The sequence below is a fragment of the Marmota flaviventris genome, chromosome 19 (genome assembly GCF_047511675.1).
Source record: "Marmota flaviventris isolate mMarFla1 chromosome 19, mMarFla1.hap1, whole genome shotgun sequence".
NCBI lineage: Eukaryota > Metazoa > Chordata > Mammalia > Rodentia > Sciuridae > Marmota > Marmota flaviventris.
Window position 1 is genome coordinate 16974429 of NC_092516.1, and position 20057 is coordinate 16994485.

The following is a 20057-nucleotide window of genomic DNA, read 5'->3' on the forward strand; positions in this document are numbered from 1 at the left end:
ACAGCTTGAAATGAAATATACGTTGGTGGATCCTACCAAACACATCAAGAAGAAACAACACCAGTTCTCCCCGAAAAACAGAAGAGGAGGAAGCACTTCTCAGTTTCTTTTATGATATCAAAATGGGGTGGAAACTATAAAGTATCCCGGAGGACCATAAAGACACAAAAAAATTTAAATAAAATATTAGCAAGTCAACTCTGAGATATATTAAAAAAAAAAAGAATACTACACCCCAACGGAATGAGTCTTACCCCAGGATTGCAAAGCCAGTTCAATAATCAAAAATCAACCCATGTGACCCACCGTGTTGATAATCTCAAAAAAGGAAAACCAGGGAGCATACATATTAATGCAGAAAAAGCATTTGACAAAATTCAATATCCATCTGTAGTCAAAGCTCTCAGAACACTAAACAAATACCTAAATAAACAGAGAAACATGTTTTTGGATTGAAAAACTCAGCATAGGAGAGATGTCTATATTATTATTATTATTATTATGCTGGGGATCCACCCCACTGCCAAGGTCTTGAGCATTCTAGGCAAACATTTGACTCCTGAGCCACATCCTCAGCCCAAGATGTCAATTCCTAAAAATTATTTCCTAGATCCCAATACAAATACCAGCAGGGTTTTTGGTTGATTAAGAACAAGAGGACTCTACAATTTGTATGGAAATTCAAAGCAACTAGAAAGGCCAAAATTTTTTAAGATGCAGAATAACATTGGGGGAATCACAGTATTCAATTTAAGACTTACTACATTAAAGAGGTGTGGCATTGGTGGAATAATGAATACATAGACCAGTAAAACAGATTAGGGAATCCAGAAATAGACCTACACAAATATAGCCTATTGATTTTTTTTTCCGGGGGGGATTGAACCCAGAGGTGCTTAACCACTGAGTCACATCCCCAGCCCTTGTTAATATTTTATTTAGAGACAGACTCTTGCTGATCAGGGCCTCACTAAGTTGCTGAGGCTGGCCTTGAATTCGAGATCCTCCTGCCTCAGCCTCCTGAGCCTCGGGATTATAGGTGTGCATGACCGTGCCCAGGTTGGCTTATTGATTCTTGACAAAACTGGAGAAGGAGTTGTCTTTCAGCAAATGATGTTGGACGATTAGACATCTTACGCAACTTTTTTTTTTTGCAGTGTTCAGATTACACTCAGGATCTCACATATGCTAGGAAGGTACCACTGAGTGACACCCCCAGCCCCCCACTACACATCTATATACAAACAAAATTAACCCTGACCTCCCGCTCACACCTTATACAAGATTTCACTCAGAATGGGACATAGAGCTAAATGCAAAGTGTAAAGGTATAAAATTTTAGGGGAAAAAAAAAAAAAACCAAAGTACAGTCACCAGGGAAAATTTTTTGTGATCTAGTATTAGACAAAAAGTTCCTAGACATGACACTGAAAACATGATTCATGAAAGAAAAGAGATAAGTTGGACTTCATTAAAATTAAAAAGCTTGTGTTCTACAAAAGAAACTGTTGTCGAACGAAAAGACAAATTACACACTGGAAGGAAATATGAGCGAACCTTGTGCCTTACAAGGGCCTTGTGTGCAGAGTGGAGAACTCTCGGGGAGCTCTCGGGGTCGTTAATACACAAACAAACAACCCCACTAGAAACACAGGCTGAACGCTCCAACAAAGACTTTACCAAAGACAACACGAAAATGGCAAAGGGATTTATGTAAAGGTATTCAGCGTCATGAGCAATTAGGGAAATGCAAATTAAGGCCATGATGAGATGCCCCCATGTACCTATTAGAGAGGCTAAAGCAATTATGATGATGATGATGATGATGATGATGATGATGATGATAAATACTGTCAATAAAATGGTTGGTGTAGATCATTCATTGTCGGGGGGGAATGGAAAAATAGTACAGTCACCGGAAAATACTTTGTTGGTTTCTCGTGAAGTTAGCATATGCTTACCATAAAGAGTCAATGATGCTGCAACTAGGAATTTATTTACCCCAGAAAAATTAAGCCTTATGTTTACACAAAAAGCCATTATTGGGCCGGGGTTGTGGCTCAGGTAGAGCGCTTGCCTAGCATGTGTGAGGTACTGGGTTTGATCTTCGGCACCACATAAAAACAAATAGATTGTAGATATTGTGTCTATCTACAACTTTAAAAAAAATTAAAAGAAAAAGCAATCTTATTAGAAAAAAAAACCCTACTATTTATAACAGCTCTCTTTGCAATCACCAAAAATTGGAGAACATGCAGATGTCTTCAACAGGTGAATGGATACCCTCACCATGGTACATCCATACAATGGAATACTAGGCAGCAATAAAAAGGAATTAGCTGTCCATGCATACAACTTGGGTGACTCTCAGTGGCATTTTGCTGAGCAAGAGAAGTCAATCTCAAAAGGCTTCATGCTGCATTCTTCCATTTTATAGGCTTCTTGGAAAAATAAAGCCGTAGTCATGGGAAATTGTTCAGTTGGTCCCCGGGGCTGGGGGTGGGAGGGTGGGGATATGAATATAGAGGAGAAGCATGAGGAATTTTCCCGGTGTGACCGAACTGTTCTGTGTCTTGGTTTGGGGCAGTTACAGAGATCTATACATGTGTTAAAATTCACCCCACTCTATCCTCAGAGAAAAAGCCAATTTTGCTGCATGTAACTTACAAAATAAGATGCATGTTATAGGCACAAAATAAATGATCCCCAAATTGCTTGGCACACATCCTCCCCCCGCCCTCTCTCTCTCTCTCTCTCACACACACACACACACACACACACACACACACAATGGAACTAGAAGATAATGTCAAAGACGTAATATGGAAGATCTTCAGATGAATGAGAAGATCTAGGAGTCCAAGGGAGCCTTGGGAATGGAAATCTCGAAATTGCTTCTTTTGGGGGGGGAATAGGAGAGGGAGTGGACTAGGGACCCCCCACCATCAGGAGGGTCCCAAGCAGTGTGGAGGGCCAGGCTGTGGCTGGAGGGCATCAGGATGAGGACATTAAGCCCTGTCACGTGACGCTTCCTGGAGGGACCCCCTCGAAGGCGGGATCTCTGACAGCTGCAGAGAGGACCCTGTGGGAGAGAAGAGAAGGTAAAGGCGTTTTTGCTCCTGGTCAGAAATGACTGCGGGGCTGCTCCCTGTGGGCAGGGGTGGGAAGGAAGGCAATCCACAGCCATCCGCTGACGGACCAAGGAGAAGAGACAGAAGAGCCGGTGGGGAGGGATGGAGCTTTAAAAAAAAAAGATGGAAAGGAAGATAAACTAATCCAAAGTAGCTCAGAGGATTATGAATGTTCTCACGGCAAAAGGAGCGATTCACGTTTGAGACGGTGATTAACGTGAGAACCTTGAGTGAACCCATGCGTTCGTATAAATACACCAAAACATCACTTGTTATCTGTCAATTAAAAATCATTGTAACAATGACCCGAGAGTTTGGAGTGGGTGCCGCTCCAGGTATAGCAGCAGTAGCTAATCTAGAAGCTCCTAAGACTGAGAGCCGGATTTATTATATTCAGCTTCTGAGCATCTATCGCCCGACACTACCTGCTCCAAGACTCATTTGTATGAAAATCACATTAAAGGGATACGCTTTTAGCCCTGAAATTTATCTTGATGGTTTATCAATTTTCCTTAACGCGATTCGGTCTAAATTCTCTCAAAGGAGAAAAGAAATCCACCTGGTTGGACTTGTGCCCTGTGCTTTACGTCTTCCTTCAGCGTTATCGTCCTCTATCATTAGGGCAGTCATAGAATTTATTGCCCCAACTCGGACTCCCTTGGGAGGGGGAAGGACAACAGGTGGAATCGGAGCCTGCCTTGGGCCAGCTGAGCTCTGATCTAGGAGCCCATTTGATTTGGCTGGAGTTTTTATCAGAAGGGAGAGAAACTGACGTTCAGAGAAGTCCTCTGGCTGAGAACCCCTGGTTGGTGAGACTCAGGGCAGGACTGAAACCCGGCTCTGTGTGACTTCACGTACCACCCCCCCATTCCTCTGCACCAGCTCCCCCATCCTGGTTTTGCTCGCTATAGCTTGACAGGCACGCTTCTCGACAGACACCGTGAGGGTCCCCAGCTGGAAGTCTGTCTGGGCCCGGATAATTAGATGTGTGATAGCTGCACCTCGGCCAGGAGTGACGGGGATCCAGCTGTGCCGGAGCCTCTGGGGCCTCCACGTGCTCCAATCATCATTTGGCTGGTGCGCGTGGGCTGCCCGGAGACCACAGATGGATGACACTGTTTGGGATGAGCAGTTAAGGAGATGGGGAAGGAGACCCGGGAGGGGTAACAGCGCTCACAAACTCGGGGTGAGAAACCCTAAAGATTAGAAATAACAAGTAAATAAGAATCAAAGGGACACTAACCTAGATTCTAGAGCAAAGGCGTCAAGAAGCTTCCGGTGTGTGTGGGGGGGGGGCAGGAGGATGGCTTGGCCAAAGGCCCAGGTGAGCTGTGTCCGCCAGGAGGTCACTGGAATCGGAGAGGGCCAGGGCTAATAGTGGACATAGCTCAGGGCTCTGAAATGTCTCACCTGTTCCGCGTCCCTCCATTCCACCTGCGTTGACCCTGGCTGTGGTGGGCCCGGAGGTCCCACTGGTCTCCAGGAAGGCTGTTCTGGGTCTCTGTGTTATTTGGCGTGAAGCCCCTTTTCTGGGTTCTGGGATTCAAACCACAACATTTAAGGCTTCACTCTGCAGATCCCCTCGCTCTCCGGGAGAACAGGATGGGGTCCCCGAAGGCAGTGGGTTCTTGGAAGCTGTCGATGTACAGTTGAATCATTGATTAAGTTTTAATAACAGTTAGCACAAGAATGCATTCTCTGGGTAAGAAATTCAGTGTCTGACACATTAAGCAAAAGTCCTCCCTCCCACACCCCCGACCTTGTCCCCAGATGGAATCATTATTCAAAATCAACTGGGGCCTGTCCCTCCGGATCCTTTTCTATACGTTTCCATTCACGTATGACCTTGCAGACATGTGTTTTATTGTACCATTCTTGGGAAGATTTGGAGACACTAAAAAAAAATAAAATGAAATGATAATTTTCACGGAGCCTCAAAATTACAGAAAAATGGCAAGAGTAGGGCAAAGAACTTGGGTACACTTTACCTGATTGACTGATTATTCATATTATGTGCCATTTGGTCTGTCATCCTCTCTATTAAGTATTTTTAGGTATGTGCACTTTTTTTTTTTCCTGAACCATCAGAGACTAAGTTGGGGTCATGGTTCCCATTAACCCTAAAATACTTTAGTGTGTAATTCCCAAGGACAAGGACATTCCCTGGACGTATGTGGAGTACAGTTATCCCAGGGAGGAAATACAACATTGACCCCACACGCTATTCTCTAATAGTTTCAATCCAGATTCCACCTACCCAGCCTCTCAGACCTTCCTCTGAAACAAAGAGGTTCCCTACTAGCATCCTCTGACTTATTCTTGTTTTTTTTTTTTTTTTTTGTTTCCATCAAAACACTAGTTCCCGCAGAGGGTGGGGGTTTTGTCATGCACAGTAGCAGTTCACAATGTGAACGGTGCTGTGCGTTGTTGACATCCCCCCTTGATGGACGCCCAGGTTAGTTCACCACAGACCTCCTCAAACTGAATGCTAGTGGGTGTGGCTTTGGGCTGTAGGTCTCAGGACTCACACTTAGGAAAGTTCCACCAAACAGAGCTCTAATATAGAGACACATTTGACTTATAGAGTGCAGGGCCAAGGCCGTAAAATATACCACGATTATTCAGACTTTTCCAAGACTTTTTGGGGGGAAGAAAAAAATATTGGGAAAATGTTGATGAAGAGTATTTCCTAAGAGGGTCAGTGACATCAGTGCTCTCTCTCTGTGGGTCCAGCCCTGTCCTAGGTAACTTTCACTGGAATGCGGAGTTCTTTGCTCTGACTGAGGGAGGGAAGGAGCTGGGTTCTGTCCTCCACCCTGCTCCCGGTGGTCCCCAGCACAGCCTGCTCTCTGTCCCCAGGGTATCCTTCGCCTGTGTCTCTAGCAGACTTCCACCAGGGGGTGGGGGAAGCTTGCTATTTCTGCTTTGCGTGAAGCGTTTCTCGGGGACCATCTGGGCTGGCCGGATTTCAGGAAAGATAGTAAAGCAACATTTATCAAGAAACGTCCAAGTGAGTCTCGCCAAGTGTGGTCTAGAGGGATTGGCTTCCTCCAAACGAACACAGAGCAGCCCTCTTGCTGCTACTGGGGGGGCGCGGAGAACAGGAGCCGACTCTGAAGAGCTTCAGGAGGGGACAGGCCTTGGGATGGGAGGCCGCAGCCACTGTCCATTGCTCAGGACACAGCGGTTTCAGTAGCCAAAACTCTCGGAGAGGTGGATGCCACCAGTTTCAATATTCCTTCCCCTGGCAGTTTTAACCCCTTTGGTAGACGGTAGAATCAGGTGGACTGAAGAAAGACCTAGAAGGGAGGGGGGAGGGGGAGGGTCCCTCACGAGGCTCGTTGACTTCAGAGGAAGTCTAAAGGCATCAGCCTTGACATTGACAGCTTCGAGGGCCCAGTATGGTCCTGGCAGAGAGCCCTCGGAAACTGCTGGAAAGTCCTAACCTTACAATAGAAGATATTTTCCCAGTGATTGTCTTTCTGGTGCCAGTTCGTAAGACAAGGTGGGTGTGGGTTGGGGTGTGGGGGTGGCCTGACGGGAAAGAGGACAGAGGAGCTGTCTCCCCCTGCCCGAGGGTTGCCAGTCTAGCTGACAGACAGGTTTCTGGCCCTGTCGGTGTCTCAGATCCTGTTTTCATGCAGCTCCCTGGGGGATAGAAGTGTCTTTCCCAGACTAGAAACTGGCACCTGCTCTTTTCCTTGGAAGGATCAAGACAGGAGAGAAAATAACAGTTGGGGGGCTGTTCCGTCGGGGGGAGACGCGCTGGGATCTTGAATCTCACGCTCCAGAGCCGCGTTGCTCCATGTGGGTGCTCTGCGGACCCGCAGCGTCAGCCTCACAGGGAGACCTGTCAGGAAGGCAGAGGAGCAGATCCCACTTCCGGAGGCTGCAGGTACCTGTGGGGGTGGGTCCTTCGGGGACCCTGAAGCAGGCTGAGGTTTGAGATGGACTCTTCTGGAAGGGTTCCATTGGGGAGGTCAGAGGCGTTGGTTGTTCTTCAGAAGGAAAAACACAGGCGATTCTGTTTGGGATCCATCCATTTGGAAATGGGTTAGACTTCACAATAAAAATAGAGAAATGGAGTAAAATAATAATAGCCACATGAAATAGCAGTATGGACAGGCTGGTATGAGGACCTTCTGGGCTCCAGGCTCTGGGCTAAACATGTATATTCTTTTTTTTTTTTCCTTTTTAACTTTTTAATTTGTTTTAATTAGTTCGACATGAGAGTAGAATGCATTTATGCACTTTGATATATCATACACAGATGGGGAATAATTTCATTTTTCTGAGTGCACATGTTGCAGAATCCTATTGGTCATGCAATCACATATATGCAACAGTAATAGTGTCTGTTTCCTTCTACTATCTTTCCTACCCCCACATCCCCTCCCCTCCCTCTACCTAATCTAAGGTAACGCTATTCTTCCCTAGCACACCCTCCACCCGCCTTATTGTGAATTAGCATCTGCATATTAGAGAAAAACATTCAGCCTTTGGTTTTGTGGGATTGGCTTATTTCGCTTAGCATGATATTCTCCAACTCCAACCATTTACTGGCAAATGCCATAATTTCACTCTTCTTTAAAGCTGAGTAATATTCCATTGAGTATCTAGACCCCATTTTCCTTATCCATTCATCTATTGAGGGACACCTAGGTTGGTTCTGTAGTCTTTCTATTGTGAATTGAGCTGCTATAAACACTGATCATACTTGAAACTCTAGCCCAAGCAGTTAGACAAAAGAAAGAAATTAAAGGGATACAAATAGATAAAGAAGAACTCAAACTGTCACTATTTGCTGATGACATGATTCTATATCTAGAAGATAAAAAAAAAAATTCCACCAGAAGACTTCTAGAACTCATGAATGAATTCATCAAAGTAGCAGGATATAAAATCAACACCCATAAATCAAACGCATTCCTATACATCAGCAATGAATCCACTGGAAAAGAAATTAGGAAAACTACTCCGTTCACAATAGCCTCAAAAATAAAATAAAATACCTGGGAATCAATCTAACAGAAGAGGTGAAAGACCTCTACAATGAAAACACAGAACACTAAAGAAAGGAATTGAAGAAATCCTCAGAAGATGGAAAGATCTCCCATGTTCCTGGGTAGGCAGAATTAATATTGCATTCTTCATAGAAATAGAAAAAGCAATCATGAAATTTATTTGGAAAAAATAAGAGACCCAGAATAGCTAAAGCAATCCTTAGCCAAGAAAAGTGAAGCAGGAGCCATCCCAATACCAGACCTTAAACTATACTACGGAGCTATAGTAACAAAAAAAGTGCATGGTATTGGCACCAAAGTAGACTTGCAGACCAATGTATATTCTTTATCCCAGGCTACTCTTACAAGAACCCATTTGATTGATCAAGAAACTGAGGTTTAAATACAAGACGCCTACCCTGGCATTTTATAGCCCTGTATCCCTAACTCTGGGTGGCCGGGCTACTGTCTCGTTAGAAGTCAACTATACTTTTAAATCAACTTGGTTTCGTGCCGCAGTCCGGCTGCAGCAAAATAACCGAGGGGTGACGAGCAACTTGTGTACATTGATACAGCAGGAGTGGGAGCCGTTTATTGTAGGACAGGAGGGGTATTTATACATTCCACACAGCTTGTCTTAATTAACATAAACTCGATACAGCAGTCAACCAATAAGGAATCTCCACACTTAATGGCTCGCTGGCGTTACTTCACAAACCCCTCCCTCTGCAAAATGCCAGGCGCCATCCTGACTTGTTTACAGACCCTAACAGTTTCGTCTGTTCCTTGTGGACGGGATCAACCTCTTAGATGGTCCCCTGCATCCCCAGTGCCGAGCAGAGCGCTGAACTGGTACTAAGGATCTGGTGGTGGGTGAGGGGTGGGAGAGACACGTTTCGGGGGAGCATTCGCGTTAAAGAACCAGAGAAAGCAGGAAGGAAAGTGTAAGATGTTGGGGCCCCTGAGGTATCATTTCCAGGAGGAGCCACGGGAGGGACCGTGGAAGGAGATAACCATGGTTGGGTAGAAGTAAAAGTTACTGGAACGGATTCTGTCTTTGAATCCATTTTTCTTGTCATCTTGAACTTGCGGAACTCTTGTTTTGATTTTCTTATTGCACTCGTGGGACACTTAGAATAAGGTGGTGAGTTTGAGGCGCTGGGCATCTTCGTCTTCTTCCTGACCATAGTGGGACTGCATTGATCATGAGCCTTGGCGCTGTTACTCCGGGTGGCCCGTCTCCTCTTAAGACATCTCCCTGCTATTTCCAGATAACGGCAATGACCTTATTGTTTTCTCCTTTCGCCTCTAAATTGATGAATCCATAAAACAGATTTCCTGAGAGTGAACCATCTCTGTATTGATGCAAGGTGCCATTCTATATTTAACTTCTACTGGATGGTTTCACTCATTGTGGATCGAATACAGTATCTTGGATTTTTTCTACCACAAGGGAGATGGTTAGCACTCTATTCTTAGGTTCTGTGTGTCTCTTATTTTCTAATCCCCTTCACTTGGCTACCTACGTTAGTGGCTTTTGAGCTGGCTCCTAACTAACTTCTTCCTGTTTCTCTAGTCTGATGTTTTATCCTGCTTCATTTTTTTCTGTGACCTGTAGCATCCTGAATGCTAATGCTTTTCCTACCCTAAGTTGATCCTATAACTTTCTGTACCTGGGATGTTCCTGACCAGGTTGATGCTGTTCTTGATTGCTGTAATGTTGCTGATATTCTCCTTCTCCCCTCCTCCTCATCCTCCTGCTTTCCTTCTTCTTTTGGGGTACTGGAGTTTGAACCCATGGATGCTTTACCACTGAGCTACATCTCCCACTCTTTATTTTTTATTTTGAGACACATTTCACTAAGTTGCAGAGACTGGCCTTGAACTTGTGATCCTCCTGCCTCAGCCTCCCAAGTATCTGGGATTTCAGGTGTGTGCCATTATCTAGGTGCTGGTCATGAGTGACACCTGGATAAGAGGTGCACCTTGGTTTAGATGGCACCTCTGATTCTTTCAGCTCTTTCTTTTTTTAATTGAGGTAAGATTCATATCAAACAGGACTAACCATTACCTATCTTAAAGTAGTGCATTCAGTGGCATTTAGTACATTCTCTGATTATATAATCATCATCTATTTCTAGTTCCAGTAACTTTTCATCACCCCTTAAAAAGTCTGAATTTGTGAAGCAGTAAACCTCCTCTCTCCCTCCCCTTGGCCGATGGCTAGTACTAGTCGAATCCTCATTCATGGAATTATTTCCTTAGGATATTTTATATAAATGGAATTTATATAAATATATGACCATTTGAGTCTGGGTATGCACATGTCCATAGCAGCACTGTTCCCAATAGTCAAAAAGTAGAAATGACCAAAATGTTCATCAACTGACAAACGCATTTTGAAAATGTGGTCTCTCTATACCGAGGAATATTATTCAGCCTTGCAAACATTAAGCTAAACTAAAGGAGCCTGTTTTTTTTTCCTGGGGGCTTGGTGGAAGCTCGCTTAGAAAACTTGCAGTTCATCTTGGAAGCAGTCCAGGGATTGCAACCTGAAAGTCAGAAGTCAATTTTTCCCCAACATGGAACCAAATCTCCCTTTGACTCGCTTATTTCGCTGTGGGGGACTCTGAGCTGTTGATGTTAATCACAGTAACGTTCTGACCCAGCAAATGCCAGGCCAGCCGCCGTCACTGGTTCTACCCACACGGCTGTTTGTTGCTTACACACGTTGGACATGATTAACACGGAAACTGCTTTTTCTTTTCTAGTAAGAGATGCTAAAAACCTTGTACCTATGGACCCCAACGGCTTGTCAGATCCCTACGTGAAGCTGAAACTGATCCCTGATCCCAAGAGCGAGAGCAAGCAGAAGACCAAGACCATCAAGTGCTCTCTGAACCCCGAGTGGAACGAGACGTTCAGATTGTGAGTTGAAACCCCGCAGCTTGGCGGGGGGTGCAGAGGCTGGGTCCCGGGCACCTGGGAATTTTTGGAGTGTGAGCTGAGTAAAAAATGAGAACTGATTTTTCGGTAGCGTTCCGAGTGCCCGTGGGCAGGGGGCGCGGTTGTTAGGGAAGGTGGGTTGTTTGGGAAGCCACAGTGGGACGCCACCTGTAGCACGCGGTGACAGGCTCTCTGGGGCTGAGTTTAGGATGATGCTGGCTGGGTCTGCAGCCGACTGGGCGGCCTCCACTGACTTCCACGGAGCCTCTTCCCTGGCCGGTGCTCCAAGAATCTGGGAGATCCCTTTCTCCATGCATCTGTGCCTGCAGGTGTTCATGACAACAGCCAGCATTTATTGAGCACATACTATACGTACTAAATGAGTTACATGATCCAACTTCACGGGCTCATTTTATTCCCCCCCTTTTTTTTATCAGATGGGGCTTATAGACGTTACTGAAAATGGTCCATAGGAAATATAAGCCACAGGCTGAATGCCTGGTTCCTTGGGGGTGGGGGGTGTCCCATCTCCTCTTCCCTTTCTCAGGATAAAACTAGGAATCATCTCTAGTCTCAATCAAGGCTGTGCCTGAGAACAGGCAGTTTCCCCCAAAGAACCTCCAAAGACCCTTTTCTCTGTCTCCTCCTCGACCCACGTGTGTGCAAACACACACACACACACACACACACACACACACACACACACAGACTCGCCGGGTGCTGTGACCCATGTGTGTGTTTCTCACCGTGACTGTCAGTAGGATCTGCCAAACACCAGGAATATGATTAAGATATGAACCAGCAGAAGCCGGTAAAGCCGCTCCTGTAGGAGCTGACCCGGGTCTTACTCCAGTTCAGCCCACGGGCTGTCACCCAGGAAAAGCCCCCCGCGCCCTGGGGAACGGAGGCTGAGCATGTTTTTTGCAGCAGCTTGTGAGGCTGAAAAATCTCTGCCTCCAGGTCTTGTCCTTTTATTCCGACGCCTCCCCCCCCCCCCACCGCTGGAGAGATCACAGTAGGGTCCTCTGACTTCTCTGTCTTCTCTTTGCAGTCAGCTGAAAGAGTCCGACAAAGACAGGAGGCTCTCGGTAGAGATCTGGGATTGGGACCTGACCAGCCGGAATGACTTCATGGGGTCTTTGTCCTTTGGGATTTCTGAACTGCAGAAAGCTGGCGTCGATGGCTGGTAAGAAGGATTTTGCTCTGAACATCACGGGATACTCCAGCCCGGCAAAGGTGCCATCGCAGAGGTTTTCCTTTTTTTCTCCTGAAAGTGCAGTGGCGCACGCTTGTCATCTCAGGGTCTCGGGAGGCCGAGGCAGGAGGATCGCATGTTCAAAGCCAGCCTCAGCAGCTTAGTGAGGCCCTAAGCAACTCAGTGAGACCCTGTCTCTAAATAAACCCCAACACAGGGCTGCGGATGTGGCTCAGTGGTTAAGCACCCACGGGTTCAATCTCTGGTACCAAAAAAAAAAAAAGTGCAACATAAAATCAGAGGCCCCAGGTGAGGCTGATAGCTTAGATCTGCCTCACAAATATGTCTTGTTTGGTCCTCATCTTAAGAAAGGATCAGTAGCCAGTATTTAAAGAAAAAAAAATGGGGCTACGGGGCGGCCCTTGAGAGTAGTTGAACAGCCAGTACACCCTTTAGATAAGGTTTCTCTTGGCCACAGACCTCACCACTCCCTATTGTATCACATCTGCCCCTCTTGATGCTGTTACATGACTTGACCAGACCCAGGGGCTCTGAGCATGCAAGAGCTGCGTTGTCACTGAGTGTCCTTACCCGATCTGGCCACGAATAGCTGCAGTGTGTCCTTTCCTCTAGAATTTTTGCTTAGTTCTCTTTTTATGTAAAAAAAAAAAAAAATCCTTATTCAGTATTTTCATGAGAGGAGCTGGGTCCACCCCCAGGGCCCCTCCCAGTTATCTGATCATACGAGTCCAAATCGAGAGCCCAACCTTGCACGGTCACTTTGGGAAGAGTGGTGACCGGGGCTGCTCTTATGTCTTTGAGATAAATTGTCCCACTTCTGAACCATCTCCCCTGGGACTTTTTAGGTTCCAGGTGAAAGAAAATGAAAAGCATCCGACGGGGGGGAGCGAGAAGGACTGGGCCCCTGCTGGCCCTCCACCCCCATCCTTGGCCTCGTTCAGATCACGACATCCTTGACCCTGATCCATTTGTATCACGGGCTCTCATTCAAGTGGCCAGAGTGTCTCCCAGGTCCTGGTTGCTAGGGGTGCTTCAAGGCATTGGCCAGACACCTGCTCACGGAGCCTGGCTTGGGACAGGGTGGGGGTAAAGGACGCCGGTAAAAATCCATGACAGCGTGACGCTGAGTCTGAAGAGCCCCGGAGCTCAGGGTGCCCGGAGAAGAAGAAACGGAATAAGGTGCGTTCCAGGAAGCGCAGTTCCCAGCGGTCAAGAGCATCCTCGTCGTGATGGACGTTTGTCAAGTTTTTCCTTAGCTCAGTAATGAGGAAGCCGGCGGGGACAAACGGCGGAGTCCACAGAGGTCCTGAGAAACTGAGATTTGGATAATCTGCAGCAAAGGGAAGGCCGAAGTCACCTAAGTCACATAGAAAACTGTCTCGCCAACAGGGACAATCGTGAGCTTACTTACCAGGCTGGGGTGGGGGAGAATGGTCCCACCTGTTTTTGTAAAGTTAACATCTCTCTTTGCAGACGAGCGAGGCCATCTGGACCCGACTCAGTTGTGAATAATAAGTTAAACAAAGTGATATTACAGTGAGGAAGGAGGTACCTAATTAGAAAATGCTTTCGCATGACATTCAAAGGTCACACAACCATCTTTTTTTTTTTTTTCTCTCCCAAGTTTTGGATTTTTTTTTTTTTTAACTAACATATGGGTGATTTGACTTTGCCGAGTTCCACTTTTGCTGACTCACCCGAGGGGTGTTTCTCCCTCTAGAAGTCAAGTGGCAAGAGGTGAAAGAGAAGGAACGACGTCGGATTCTCCGGGGGGTGGAAGTGAGGGAGGAGAGGACATCTTCACAGTGATAAGTATAACAGCCACAGCTCCCAGGAACGGGCTCTGACCAGATGCCAGACTTTGTCACAGTGGCCGAGTTCGAGAAGGCTCCTTGGGCTGCACACTGTGCCAGGGGTCTCCCTGTCATGGGGTGGCCGTTCCTGAGCCAGGGACCCCTGAGGTAGGACTGGTCCCACCTGGCTTTGGAGCATCAGTCTGGATCCGTGGTGGAGCCCAGGACTGGCCTGTGGACTCCCATTGTGAGGTCCCTTCACACAGTGCCCCCTGGGTCTCAGGCCCAGGTCATCGCCAGGCCCCATTATTTTGGTGTGGGGGGCACCAGGGATTGAACTCAGGGGCACTTGACCCCTGAGCCCCATCCCCAGCCCTATTTTGTACTTTATTTAGAGACAGAGTCTCACTGAGTTGCTCAGCGCCTCACCATGGCTGAGGCTGGCTGTGAACTCGTGATCCTCCTGCCTCAGCCTCCCCAGCCGCTGGGATGACAGGTGTGCCCCAGGGCACCCAGCACCAGGCCCAATTTGTCAGCCCTTCTGAGACCCCTCATTCCTGTGTGTCCTTCATGGAGGGCTGGGGGCGCTGCCCCACAGACCTGCGTCTCTCCCTTCCTCGCCTGCTGCTGCCATGACTTTGTAGGGTAGGACCGTGGCCGGGAGCCGGGCTCCACTCTTCGGTCACCACCTCCTCACCCTTCTCCTTCCCTGGTCCCCCAGGTCCAGAACATGCACCCCTCGGCCTCCAAGCGCGGCCAGGTAGCAAGAAAGCAATTTAAAATAATAATCGTTCACTTGAAACCACGGTCTACTTGGAGCGGTTTTACTGCGGGAACCTTCACACGCTGCACATTTAGTTGAGCAAACAAAAGGGAAACATAAAGGACATTATAATAAGGTGGCATTATTAAGCAAAGACTGCAGGGACCGGGGAGGGGAAATAAATGGCTTAATGACAGGGGCCAGCGCCCCAGGGACAGCTCCAGAGCTTAACAAATGGACACTTAGGTCCTCCGTTCATTCTCCCTACAATTCTAGGGAGCGCATCATTCCCCAAAATCAGAGTCGTTAGGGACCCAGAGCTCGCTCCTAAGGGACAGTGATGGAGTTTGGTCTGTGATGCCGCAGCCGATGTATGTGTGACTCCTATTCTGTCTCCTGACACAGAGGTAGGCAGAGGGCTGGGGGTAGACAGCCAGGGGTTGACCTTGGCTCTCTTAACTGGATGGATGCTTTGTGACCTCCAGCAAGTCACCTCCCCTCTCTGTGCTACAGCCGTCTCAGCAGGAATTTACTCATCAGATGGATCATAAGGCTCCCTCTGCACCCCTTAGGATGGGTCAAGTTGATGAAATAATCGGGAAGGAACTTTGACAAAATAAATGCTCTCTTCCAGATTTTGCTGATTAAAAAAAAAAAAAAAGTCCTCTTTAGAGTTAGGGCCAAGGACTCTACGATGCTGCCTTGGCTCTAAAGGTCCTACGAGTTCTTTGAACTCTGTGTGATCTTGGGTAAGACACAGGCCCTCTCTGAGACTCTGTCTCCCCATCTGGAAGGGAAGGGGCTCCTCTATTTTGTTGTGTGATATTGTCACATGTCACATAATGCGGGTTTGCTCCACAAAGGCCTTCGACTTCTAAGATTAGGATGGAGCTAAGACATTCCTGTGTCCCGCAGATCTCAGCTGCCTGCAGGGCGGGGACATGCTCTGTTGATGCGCAGTCCGGGAGCCGTGGGCTACACCGAGTGGCCCAGGAGTGCCGCAGGCTAGACCGTCTAGGTTTGTGTGCGTGCACTCTACGGTGCGCAGGGAGGTCTCACGACATTGCTCAGGACCTCAGGACGTGTCTTGGTGGTTAAGTCAGACATGACTATAACGTGGCGATAACTGCAGACGCAGCTGAGGCTGCTCCCGGGGCTGGGGCCCCTGCCCCAGGCCCCTCCTCTTTCCCAGTCTCCGCCTTTCCCCCAGGCCCCTCCCCTGCCCCAGGCCCCTCCTCTGTCTCAGCCCCTCCCCTGCCCAGGCCCCTCCCCTGCCCCAGGCCCCTCCTCTGCCCCAGCCCCTCCCCTGCCCCAGGCCCCTCCTCTTTCCCAGTCTCCGCCTTTTCCCCAGACCCCTCCCCTGCCCCAGGCCCTTCCTCTGTCTCAGCCCCTCCCCTGCCCCAGGCCCCTCCCTTGCCCCAGGCCCCTCCTCTGTCCCAGCCCCTCCTCTGCCCCAGGCCCCCAGGCCCTTCACCTGCCCCAGCCCCTCACCTGCCTCAGGCCCCTCCCCTGCCCCAGGCCCCTTCACCTGCCCCAGGCTCCTCCCCTGCCCAGCCCCTCCCCTGCCCCAGGCCCCTCCCCTTCCCGAGGCCCCTCCCCTGCCCCAGGCCCCTCCCCTGCCCCAGGCCCCTCCTCTTCCACAGGCCCCTCCCCTGCCCCAGGCCCCTCCTCTTCCACAGGCCCCTCCTCTGCCCCAGGCCCCTCCTCTGCCCCAGGCCTCTCCCCTTCCCTAGCCTCCTCCCCTGCCCCAGGCCCTCCCCTGCCCCAGGCCCCTCCTCTTCCCCAGGCCCCTCCCCTGCCCCGGCCCCTCCCCTGCCCCTCCCCTGCCCCAGGCCCCTCCTCTTCCCCAGGCCCCTCCCCTGCCTGGTCCCTTCACCTGCCCCAGGCCTCTCCCCTTCCCTAGCCTCCTCCTCTGCCCCAGGCCCCTCCTCTTCCCCAGGCCCCTCCCCTGCCCCGGCCCCTCCCCTGCCCCAGGCCCCTCCTCTTCCCCAGGCCCCTCCCCTGCCTGGTCCCTTCACCTGCCCCAGGCCTCTCCCCTTCCCTAGCCTCCTCCTCTGCCCCAGGCCCCTCCTCTTCCCCAGGCCTCTCCCCTGCCCCAGGCCTCTCCCCTGCCCCAGGCCTCTCCCCTGCCCCAGGCCCCTCCTCTGCCTCTTTGCTACTAGCAGCTCTGGCACCTGCTGTCAAATCCTCTTCTTTGTTTCTAATTTCATTTATTTGCGCACTTTCCCCTCCATGTGCCAAAGCTTCACTTGTTTTATTTATTTCTTATTTTTTTCCCCCAAGGAATTAGCTGTGGGATTTGTGTATCAACCTGTTTTCTCCTCATTTCTAGAAGTTTATCTTGTGGTTAAATGAATTTCAGTTGAATATTTTGCTTTTTTTTTCCACTCTGCTCTTTAAAAGCAGCGAACAGTGTTTGAGAGAAGAGATCATTCCTCCAGGCTTTGAGGTGTCCTACTGCGGCCTTTGTCTTAAAGTCTGTGGTGGTGGTGGTGGTGTGTGTGTGTGTGTGTGTGTGTGTGTGTTTAACATATTTTTTAGTTGTAGAAGGACATAACATCTTTATTGTATGTATTTACTTTTATGTGGTGCTGAGGATCGAACCCAGGGCCTCCCCGTGCTCCACCCCTGAGCCCCGGCCCAGCTCCCGTGATTGTGGTTTTCCATTTCTGTTTTTACTGGCTTTCCCGTTGGCGTGCTGTGTGACATCTGCAATTAGCTTTTTTATTGCTAAACCACAGTGTTGTGGAGTCAGGGAACACGGCCTGTGGAACTTTCTTTCTGTCTCTTCTTTTTTTCTCCTGCTTCCTTTATTTCCGCGTAGTTTGGTCTCTGTGAAGTGTTGCCCAGTTCTGTGGACATTTCAGAAGGGAAGGCTGTGTTTGCTGTCTGCAGGGCGTCTTGTTGATCCTGCCTACTGTGCGCCTCTGCTCTCTTAGGCCTCGTTATTTTTGCTCTGTTTGCTTGAGCTAAATGGATCGTGGCCCGTGTTATGATTTCCCAATAACATTGTATGTTTTTTCATTTCTGATTTTTATTTGGTCTTGTGTATGTGGCAAGGTGATTATCCACCTGATTCTTCAAGACTCATTATATTGACACAGAGTTTTTGCTCGTTCATTCATTGAAACATGGCTGGAACCTGCTAGTGAACCCAACGGGCAAGAACCTTTGACCACCTGGAGTTGTCTTTCTATTTGGAGAAAAAGAAACATTTTTTAAACTAGTGAAAATAACCAGTGAAACATAGAATGTTCGAGACCCATAACGGTTATGAAGAAAAGGTAAAGCAGAAAGGAGAACAGGGAGTGCTGGGGGGGTGGTGTTGAGATTTTACAGGGTGCTCAGGAAGGGACTCACGGAGAAGAGGACATTTAGCAAAGACCCAAGGGAGTGGGGGAACCGGCCGTGTGGACATCCGGGGAGAGACTGTCTAGACAGAACAGCAAGTGCCAAGGCCCTGGGGCAGGAGTGTGCCTGGAGAGTTTGAGGAACAGCGAGGGGGCAGGACAGGGGTAGAGGACAGGGTGTGGGATGGTCATACCGCAGGGGGCTTTGCAAGGGCTTTGTCGTCTGCTGTGAGTCAGATGATGGATTAGTCAGCTTTTCATGGCCCTGATCAAGAACAACTTAGAGGAGGAAAGATTGCATGTGGCCCGTGGTTTCCGAGGTTCAGTCCGTGGTTGGCAGGCTCCAAGACGCCGGGGCCAGAGGACATTGTGGACAGAAGTAGCTCAACAGAAGGGAGCCAAGAAGCAGAGAGGGGCAGAGCAAGCCAGGAAGAAGGGCCAGGGACAGTCCAGTCCCCAGGGCGCACCCCAGTGCCTCCCTCCCACGAGGTCCGGCCTCCCAGCAGCCCTTTTGCAGCACAGAGGAATCCACATGCAGATCCAGACCCTGATGGATGGGGAGCCACGGGGCTAAGGACATCTGTGTCCTCTCTGAGTGTCCACTGTGGCACCGGGTGGGGGAGGGGCAGGTCCTTTTGCCTAGATTTTTCCAATTTTTTCATGCTTTCTGATTCCTTTGATCAGTGTAACAAGTGGCCCATTGTAGGATGTTTATAAAAAAATTTTAAAAATAAAGTAGTGGAACCCGAAAGTCCTTTCTACAGCAAAGTGTCCACACAGCGGTCTGGTCTGGCCGGTGCCGCGATGTTTCCAAAGATTGTTTTTCTTTCCTTTTTCACTCTCTGTTTTCCTCCCCTTCTGATCAGAATTATTCTCTTAAATCATTGTTACCTTAAAATGCTGTTTCTTGAAACTTGCTTTTGTTATTTCTAATAATGACTTCTTTGTCCAGTCACAAGTAATCATAATAAAGCTTTGGGATCCGACTTCCTGGGCTAGAATTTCTGATCCAGCATTTTATAGCTGTGTGCCCTGGGTGAGTTGCTGGGCCTCTCTGTGCCTCCTTTTCTCCTTTGGAGATAATAGTGGTGATTGTGTTCACGGAATCCTGGAGATGTTAAATTAGTAATATAAGTGAGGTGCCCGGTGTCTGGTAAAGAGTGGGCACTCAATAAGTGTCAGTCATTTTTATTGCCAATTGAACAAGTATTGGAAAAAATATAAATAAGCAAACAAAATGTATTATCCAGAATGTCATTGCCCAGAGATAGTGGCAATGATACTCTAAGAGAGTGTGAGTGCACATGTATATGTGTGTGTGTGTGTGTGTGTCGGAAACAAAAGTGAAATTTTGTAGCAACACTATTTGGTAGCCTGCAATTTTCTCCTAATGATCTACATTGAAACTTTTCCTCTGTCGTTTAATAATCTTGGGCAACATCAGTTTTAATAGCTTCATGCAATGCATTCTGTGGATCTGCCTCATTATATCACCATATTCTTACTATAAGGCATACAAGGCTTATTTTCAAAAACAGTTCTGCAGTAAACACACTTGTAATGAAATCTTTGTGTGCATACCTTTAATTATTTCTGAATAAATCTCTTGGTCTGGGTTTGACGGCTTTGAGGATAGATGCATCACTCAAGTATCTGCCAACCCAGCCTATATTTTTTTAAAAAAATCACCTTATAGCTGAACAATGTTGTTTAATTTTTTTTTTAAATTTTACTCACACTTGTCAGCATCTGCTGTCCTAAATTTCAAACACCAGATACGAAGATGAGACGTATTTTAATTATTAATTGTGTTGAGCATTTTCATTTGATTATCGCCACTCACTTATATCTGTAA

General features: G+C 48.1%; 1 protein-coding gene across 2 annotated transcripts in view; it reads left to right on the forward strand.

Moving 5' to 3' along the window:
* Positions 1 to 20057, forward strand: part of Prkcb (protein kinase C beta) — a 296917-nt gene that overhangs the window by 187118 nt on the left and 89742 nt on the right. For both annotated transcript variants that reach the window (XM_071605798.1, XM_071605799.1), the window contains exons 6-7: positions 10906 to 11062; positions 12132 to 12266. In XM_071605798.1, the coding sequence (XP_071461899.1) occupies positions 10906 to 11062; positions 12132 to 12266 (292 nt within the window). The remainder of the gene's footprint in view (positions 1 to 10905; positions 11063 to 12131; positions 12267 to 20057) is intronic.